The 9,728-nt window shown below is 38.4% G+C and overlaps 1 protein-coding gene across 3 annotated transcripts in view; it reads right to left on the reverse strand.

Annotated features, from left to right (window-relative positions):
• The window catches only part of slain2 (SLAIN motif family, member 2), a 33,337-nt gene extending 24,369 nt beyond the window's left edge, over window positions 1-8,968 (reverse strand). For all 3 annotated transcript variants that reach the window (XM_066719959.1, XM_066719958.1, XM_066719957.1), the window contains exons 1-2: window positions 8,312-8,968; window positions 10-158 (exon numbers count right to left, since the gene is read on the reverse strand). In XM_066719959.1, coding sequence (XP_066576056.1) covers window positions 10-158; window positions 8,312-8,772 — 610 coding nt within the window. In that variant the 5' untranslated portion in view covers window positions 8,773-8,968. The remainder of the gene's footprint in view (window positions 1-9; window positions 159-8,311) is intronic.
• Window positions 8,969-9,728: the final 760 nt, after the last annotated feature.

Raw genomic sequence — 9,728 nt, forward strand, 5'->3', positions numbered from 1 at the left:
GTTATTTACCTGACATGGTCAGATCAAGCCTTTGTATTAAAGACTTCTTAGCAGATTCTATATCGGGAGACGGATGATCCAGGACTTGTCTACACCAAGCTATGGGACTGACAGCTCTCTGCAAAGGACTGTAACTCTTCTTGGTCGTTTCATACAACCTAGGAGGAAAAAGAAAGAATTTAAGATTTTTATAGATAACTATATAAGTTACTTTCTAGTCAATCTATTCAAATTGATATTTTTTTAACATTCAAAGCATTAGCCTTTTATAAAAATGGTGGGCTTAAAAAAAAAAAACAGTAATATATTCAACAGTTTTTCCTACATTTGAAACATATGCAAGTGCCATGCTATCAATATCAAGATGTCTGGTTGCTTTCCTGCAGGGGTGGTGACCTCAGAGCTGCTGTCTGTGATTATGTCATGTGCAGCTGCTACAGAAACACCTTTTCCCAAACTGTCTTGTAGATATGATTCAAGTGGCTGCAGATGGCATTTCTCCAGCTGCTGTGAGAGACGTCAGAAACAGCAGTCTTGAGAACGTACCACTTATACAAATGCAAAGCTGACATATTGATGCCACACAGACTGTAGTTAGTATGCAAAGCTAATCAAGAAACTGGGAGAACTTGCTTTTATTTCAGAGCAAGAATCCACAGAATACAGTGGAAAAAAAGTACATTTACCCTTTACTCTAGTTGGAATTTTTGGAAATGATGAGGATGCATAGAATAAAATTGTGTCCTTTATATTTGTCATATTATTGCTAACGTGAATTCCACTCTACATAACTATCAAAATGTTAACTGACTAAAAATAAATACATTACACTGTTTTATCAGTGCAAACACGTCTTTCAAGAATCTTAATTGTGGAGAAACACCTTTCTTTAACAATGCACTTTAAGGTGTGCATCTCTCTGCAGTTATGCAGAACATTGAGTCATTGACTGACACAGCAAAAAAACAAGTAAAATGCTCCTGCAATGGGTAGCCTGGGGCTCCAAACAAAAATGAGTCAGTGAGCTAAAATGTTTTGGTGGGGCTAAATAAAAGGTTTCAGATAAGATAGTTTCCCCCTCCCCAAACAGGAAGCATAGGTCAAACCTGTGGAATTGTTTTTACTGCGGTCATAATTGTCAATGCTTAAAAGGGTAACTAGTGTTTGTCCTTAAACTCTTTTCAAATGGCAGTAAGTGCCTTCCACATTGAGCTGACCTGGGTAGCTTGATCACCACCCTCAGATGTGGATGGAGACACAGATCAAAATGGAAGATGTGCATTAGATCAGGGTACCCGGAACACACCCATGAAGTTTCAACTAGAAGCTTTACAGGGTCTCACTCTGTTGCACAGAAAACATCTGGCACAATGAAAGAAAAATTCCAGCTAAGGTAGGCTGCCTGCCATTCTGGCTTGAAGCCCTGAAATGAAGTTGGCTTGCTTTGTATTCTTATCTTTATAGAGTCTTTGCCAGCATGATTCAGGATTCTGAAACATTATTTGTTTGATTATGGAACGAGACTTGTGTTGTGTATGAACAGTAAAGTATTTAAAAAGCCCGTTTACATAACCTTGCAACCCAATCTCGAATAAATGTACCTTACAAGGCTGAGACAACAATCTGATCTGAATTGCCACTCTGGAGCACAGGGTTGTGGGTTCAATCTCCAGTGGGGCACTGCTGTTGTACCCTTGAGCAAAGTACTTTACCTACATTGCTCCAGTAAATGCCCAGCTGTATAAACGGGTGAATGTAAAAAATAATGTCATATCCTGCTAAGAATTCAAGTAATAATAATATTATTATTATTATTATTATTATTAATAGGCTGATCCTTCCAGTACACATTCTTGTGGTAAAATTACATTTAAAACAATACTGTTTAAGATTGTAGTTTGGGTTTGATTCATTCCTTAATTTGACAACGGTTAGAATCCTTTACTCCAAGGCTAAAATTAGTTACAAAATAAGGTTGTTGTGTGTTTTTTTTTTTTTTGTGTGTTTTTTTTTGTTAAAGTGTCTCAAACTCTGGATGATACTCAATACATCACTGCAGTAGGCAGAAATGGAATTTGACTTTAATGAGCAGTACCAATGCACACAATCCAAACAGCAGTCAGCAAATGACATGTGAAAAGATTTTCTTTATGTCTGTAATGAACTATTCTAAATAGGTAAGCAAGCCAGAGAAATTGGAAACTACTGGGACGCCAAGCATACACTCAAATGCGATTTAGCACCTGCTCCAATTCCCCCCTGGGCAATAAGGAAAGGAAAATCCTGCAAGGTTATTACTGCAGCCTTCAGATTATAAGTGATCGGTGACTGGTACACAGGGTTGAGTTACGCATATATTATTTGGTTCCACAGGAAAACATAAACAGCAGGCACAAAAGGAATACATGTAGGGGAAGACAACATCTGGAAATCTTTCCCTAAATACAATTTAAAATATGAGAATGTAAATAAATGTACAACACAACAAAGACATGGCTTTAAAGGTGTAGTCAACCTGCTTTAAACAATTGACCTATTCCCAGCTTTAAGCCACGTTAACAGCCACACCCATTCAAAGACGAATACAATCCAAAAAGTACACTGTACTATAAATATCACTATCACTGACAAGTAGGCCCTAATTGTTCTATTATTTTTGCCATATCAGGTAATTAGTACTCATACACTCATACATACCATAAACTGTAAGTCTCATATTCCATGTTACCCAATAATTGGGTAGCATCTGCTAATAAATAAATTGATTCATTCTAATCACATTCCATAAAGAAATACATCTATAGGGGGACAGGGCGAGAGGTCCGATCGTTGGCAAATATGAATTACAGTACAGGCACCAGTGAGGGTTGGCAGGGGTTTTAAGAGAAACAGAAAATACTTTAAAAACTAAAAAATTTCAAAGGTCTTAGTGCAGAAATGTAAAAACTTCCCCTTTAAATAAAAAAAGTGGAATTTTAAATAAAAACAGCTTGCAATTACATTCAATTCCCCTTGTTACTATAGTGCTATGACAGACCAGTAATTTCTCCTTAGACCTAGGCCTACATATTTTTCTTTTCCAAATGTCAGAGAAGACGTTTTAGTTTGAAGATTTAACTAGCTTCAACAGTCTGGACAAAATCTCAGAAAATAACCCAGAGAACTGTAATGCCAGTAATGAGACAAACGCGCCTAACAAAGCAACATTTCTATATTGATGAAGATTTATTTATTTTGGATAACAAACAAATTTAAATAAAATATTATTATTATTATTATTAATAATAATAAAGATGGATAACTTTACTACACATAACAGTGCAATACATGCAGTGTGAAAAATCAGGAAGACAAAAGTTCAAAAAATGGTTATGACATACCATTTTTTTCCAAAGGGTATAATTCCATAACTTGGCATATAATACTGATTATTATTATTATTATACCCTTACATATAGCAGGGCAATTCACAGTATCATATTGACAGCATTTCAGAGGAAAAATATTTAGTTTTCCAGAAGTTAACTCAATCTTTGATGTATGATGTATTAACGTATGCCCATTCTGTTTCATGGAGCGTCCCCATTAATATTTGTTGTTTTTAGGTTTATTGCAACAAAAGCAAACCCAGAAAGCATTATGGTAAAATGGAGCCCTTATCCCCAACATCCTGTGAATTACATTACTAACATTCACACAATACCACAATGGTTCTACTGCTTAAGGACCATTTGTTGATTTGACTTAAGATGACAAAGGATAAGGAATTTGAAGGATGTGCATCCTTAAGGTTATGGATTAAAATACGACTCCTTGATTGCTGCCGACATCACTATACCATTTCTGTGATACACGATCCATTATTTTATTTCCTGAGCACTCTCTATAATTACCTCTCTAGAGATTGCAGCTTGACTCTCAACCTCAGCAACGTTCCAAATACTAAAAAGATTTCCCAAGGCTCTCTGTCAACTAGTCCCAAATCTCCTGCACGGTGCTATTATATTTATCATGGAATGCATACGATATAAATAGCTTTCTTTTTACTTTCAAGAGAGAAATTTAGCACATGCAAAGAAAACACTGTTTTAAATTAAACTAAACTGCCTAAAAATGTAAATCATACTGGAGATGGAAAGGGAGTGCATGCTCCAAGTCTAGACGGCAGCAAATCCCTTCTGATGCTAATTTACAGCTTAACTGGATGAATAAAAGGGTTGCCATGTAATCTCTTTAGAGGGTTAGGGGGGGGGGGTTGCTGCAAGGAAAAGCGCCTTAGATGATAGGGAGCTAAATTAAGTAATTTGCCACCCCAGCTTCCTCTCACTCACGTGTTGGCATCTTTAGAGGCAACATGCCGTCCAGCCTTCACAGCGGACTCAAATATAGTTGTGGCTCCCAGCTCCCAGTAGTGAAAAGCTCAGGAGGAATAGACTACATGTTAGAGTGGTTACCATACCATTGAGCCCACTGAAACTAGCAAGAACTTTTATGTGAAAAGAGCCTTTTCAGCTACTATTAAGACCTGATCTAAACATACCTTTCTTTTGTGAACAGCTGATCTCAATGTTTCTGAACAAATGAGCTCCAGTCTCTATGCTTCAATAAAGTTTAAGGACTCCTGTGTGTAAACAACATTTGGAAAGACAAGTCACACTGCTAGATTCTCCTCAATCTGGACACATCGATTCCTTTGAAAAGAATCCTGGCCTTTCAAACTGGCAGCTCTCAAAGGCTTCCTTTATGCCCATCTGCCTCACCCATTGACAGCCAGCAGTGTAGTCCACGCTCAGTGTGTATTGCCCTAGGAAGAGAACAATGCTGCTACTGGGTCACAGCCAGGTCAGCTGAAAAGTCAAGACTGTGCAAGGGATGTCGACAAGATGTGCTAATCAGCTGAATACTTTCAATGTAACACAAACTAACACAGAGCAATTGAATCTCTCAATTGCTCCTCTTTATGGAATTTATTTAAAGTGCTTTTCAGCCAAGAAACAGATGAAACAAGAGTCAGTCATGCTTTCCAAGGTCTGGATTTGACTTGTGTCTGTTTGTTTGTACCAAGTGCAGTGACCTATAATCCCTATATTTTATAACTTCTAAAGGAATATGAATATATTAAAACATAATTACAATAATATACATATATACATATATATATATATACACACACACACACACACACATACATACATACACACACACACATACACACGTTATTAATTTGAAGAATATACGTTTATGATAAGCATTTGCATCAATAGGTTTAAACAAAGTCAGACTAGCTAGTCTATGTAAATCCTGAACGATTTGCATCATGCAGGCATTCAATGCAACAGCACCTAAAAAGTTTGTCAAAAGCTTCCACTCTTTACCATGGATACTAAAAGCAACTAATTATCAACACAAGTTTAGAATTACCCTTGAGGACCAGAATTATAAATGGCACCCCCATACAAATTGCACCATAAAGCCTATTTGATTCTGCTTGTTACTGATCTTGACATCACCTAGTAGATTTCAGACCACTACATTTATCCTGTACTCCAAATTGCCAACAAGGAATTCTATCAAATCTGAGCTGTGTAAGTTTTTAATTTGTTGTTGATTTCCTTCTCCCCTCCAAAGTGAAATTCCAATTATCCTTTGGCACTGCAAGTCCTGACATGAATGAGGAGATCTGAAGACAAGATAGATCCTCTCATCTGCACTTTCTACCCCTTTAAGCAAATTATCAGATGTCACGGTCAGCCTGTTTAGTACCCCTCTCTGCATTTCACAGACATGATTCAATCCAGTATTGTACTTTACTAGGATTATCAATTCCAAACAAGTAAATCCTGAGCCACCTGCAACACAAACGGAAAGGAAACAAACCAGTGAATTTCAAATTGCATGTCCACTTCAAAACACTCTAGATAATGAAGATTTCATGCATCCTTGTTCTGAGCAGGTTTTTCTGTAGACTTATTGTTCACAAACATTAAAGGGCAGTCTGCATTACCTGAGTTAGCAAACACACCATTCTGCTATCATAGGGAGGAGGTTTCAAAACAAAGTCTAGATACAAAACCTCAATGGAGACTTCAATATATTGGGAAGGTACTGTTTTAAAGTGACAATATATGCATTTGAATTGTTATTGAATTAAATTTAAGATTAAAGTGTTGCAGTGTTTAATAGTTTCACTGATGCTGATGTTATTGTAAAGGTGTTTATCCTGATTTCCAATTAAACAAAAAACTTTAAATCAATGCTTACTGTGTTACATTTTTACAGTAGGCAGTTTAATATACTTTTCTTCTAAAATGTGTAACCTAAAGAAAATAGTTTTGATCTTTATATTAGAATCCTAAAACAATAAACTGACAGCTTCCTTTATCAATCAGTCATGCAGTTTTGATTTGTAGTGACTAAACAGCTGTAGTAGCATCAAACTGCAAGGTTGGCTTTTTCCACTCCAGGCCAGTTGCTGCTGTTAAAGTTTCTTGGCGTTCCTGGCCAGCCATTCTAACTTTAACTCGCACCATTCCCCAGCTGTTTACAGATTTATTTCCCAGCTCTCAATACACTGGGTCTATTTTCCTGTAGATCAAGAGCATGAATTAAAACAGAACTCTTAACAGAGATAAATCAATGGTATTAGTAAAAGTACAAAATCAATTGTTTTCAAATCTTTATGAAAACACACAACTTATTAAAATCATTGGGGTGTAGGTTATTGGTACCAAGCTGATCCCCCAAATGCAGGATCAAAGCAAATGTTTACTGGCTGCATCTAAACACATGAGAAGTCTGACGCATGCCCAAGCCTTTCAAAAAAAGTTTAAGGTCAACCTATGAGGCCTTTAAAAACATTCAATATAACAGCAAGCCGGCAGTCTTTCCGAATTATCCTTTTTGTTCTAAATCCATTTGTTTTTGCTTAATAAGCTCTGACCAGCAAGGTCAGTGTGATTGGAGGTGTGCAAAACTTTTAACAGTAAGCCATTCCATTACAACGACGGGAACCTTTTGGGAGACATTAGGAAGGCTTTGGACCGCATTAATGCTACCGTGGCATTGGCCCCTGATCAGAAATGACAGTTGAAAAGTGCCTATGAAGCCAGAGTCAAGTGCAAATTCCTTTCCCTGCTTTATAGTGAATGTTCATATTGAGAATGTGTAAAATTCTAAAATGTTGTTCCCTATATAACAGGCATATAAAACATAAGATATCTTTAATAAAAAGGTAGGTATTATCTGATACATTGTTATTGATTTAATAAACTAGGTTTCTGATTTACTTTACTACACCTTCATGGAATGTTGCTCTGCATTTTATGCATTTACATCAGCTAGGACGTCTATTGTATTTTATATCTTATTGCTATACATTTGTGTGCACTATGCCAAAGGTCACCCTCGATAAGGATATATGCTTTAAAAGGAAAATTATGGAAAGATTTTCATTGTATTAACTTCTAAATTACCTGATTCCACTGTCTGCACAATCATTTTCTAAAGAAGTGTGCATTAATGCAACTAAAATACTTTACCTGAAACCAAAAATATTAGTTTATCACCCAAAAATATAAGAGGCAAGGTGTTCAGGTGTTTAAAATGTGGCATTATTCCTTTCTGCTATCAAAGTAATGCAAGCCACACACCCCTCCACTATAGGCATACAACCTCATGTTGCAGTTTCATATATAGATTACTGTTTTATCAAAACCAATCCAGCATTGAATATTCAAAACATTCCTTCCATACAGTAAAATGGACTTCATCCCCTGAGACAATGCGTGAGATCATACCCATAACTGTAGCTATCTTATTCCGGCCAAGCCCTGAACTGTTTACAATAGATAAATCCCTGAAGAAATGCTGTCACTGCTTACTACACTCCACTTAGGTTACTTGGAAACCAAAATTGGCATCAAAGCGTCACTGCGCAGTGATTCTGTATTTATCCCCTTGCAGAAACTTTTATCCATTCCATCCTAAAACACGTTTGGACAGCCCCTGCATGCACATGCACAATGCTTGATCTATTTTCAGCTCTTAAATAGCATTACCAAATACCTGCAACAATGCACTATGCTATAAAATAAGACCGTTTCCAACAGTTACAGTTGCATGGGATCTAAAATACGAAAATCCCATAGCAGTTAAAACGTTTCAAGTCATACAGTACGATCCTGAGGCTGCATCTCATATACAATGCCTTTGGCTCAGACAACCACAGCCCACGAAGCCGGCTTCACAACACACTCAAGAGCCCAACTACTTCCCCAGTGATGTAATCACCCCACACCCCGGCTGAACTCACCAGCTGTCCTCCTCTTGTTCAAGGCAATCCAACTCTTCCAGATCGAGGAGGTCCACTTCGTCCAAAATAGAAGTTTCCCCTTCCTCAACACAGTCCTCCACAGCCCCAAATAACGAGCTGGCAGCGGGCGAGGCCACGGATGCCTCCTCGGCCTCGTACACGCTGCCATAGCCCGAGCTCTCCAGCCTGCGTTTGGGGCTCAGACAGCGGACGTGCTCCAGCACCCCGAAGCCCCTTGTCCCACCGAACCCCACCCCAGGGAGCCCGGCCAGCCCTTCGGTGGCTCCCGCTGGCTGGGGCTGCTCGTACCCCGCACTGAGTGGTCTGGGACTCGCCGACACCGAGGTGAGCAGAGTGGACCGGCTCCGGAGCTGCTCATTCTGCCTTTCGAGCTTCTTCACTAAGTCTTGCAGCTTCCGCACCTCCAAGTCTGCGTTAATGTTGGAGTTGATATCCTCCATGGGTCGCTGGATATTTCTGGATGTCGTCGTGTGTTCTCTGTCTCGTTATACGCCCTGTATATGCGGGGATCCTTTCGGGTGGTTATTTAAAGGTGTACGCGGCGGACACTTTGGTGTCAGACGGAGATAACAGCTTCATCGTCGTCATCTTCTCCGGTAATCCATAGACAGGGATCCTGCCGACGCCATCTTTATTGTCCCGTCACCCACCGTGAGGCCGCCGCTCGACGGAAGGGTAACGTCGCGACGCTCTGTGGCGAGAGCGAGCACGTACATTCCGAGGCAGGAGCGCGCTTTTTAAAACTGAGGATTGGTTCAGTGCTGCACAGCAAACATGGCACTGCTGTCTTATGTGTTATAACGCCAGCTGTTAATGTTAAATATCTACAATCCTTTCCCTCTGCTCCCCAGTGAAATAAACAAACCAAAAAGTATAATTATAAACTGCACTAGTAGTACATGCTTATTGTTGTTAACCTTTTATGACAGATGCATTCAAATGATCTTTCTAAGAGTAATTATGTTTTTTAAAGGAAATAATACAATATATATTTGCTAACAATAAATAGCAAATCATACTATTTAAGTATCGCCGATTATTATTTTTTACAAATTCTATTATTAAAGTCTGGGAATTAACACCCACAAACCCGGGGGAGGACTGGGAATTTTAGTCTGTGAGGCGAAGGATACTGTTGTGTCTTGTCACATTTTAATCTGAGGTTACTGCTTTAACTGTACTGACTTAACAATATACATGTATTGTATTACATTACTGAACCTGTGTGTGGATCTGTAAGGGGTAGAGACAAGCCTTTAGCCTTGGTGGGGATGTATTTATCTATTTTGTAGTTGATTGTGTTTTTTTTTTTTTATTTCATTTTATTATAGCAATAACCTGATTATAAATTAAGGTTGTATGGGTTGTGATTGTACTACAGGGTGCTTATGCAGGT

The sequence above is a fragment of the Amia ocellicauda genome, chromosome 13 (assembly GCF_036373705.1).
Source record: "Amia ocellicauda isolate fAmiCal2 chromosome 13, fAmiCal2.hap1, whole genome shotgun sequence".
Lineage (NCBI taxonomy): Eukaryota > Metazoa > Chordata > Actinopteri > Amiiformes > Amiidae > Amia > Amia ocellicauda.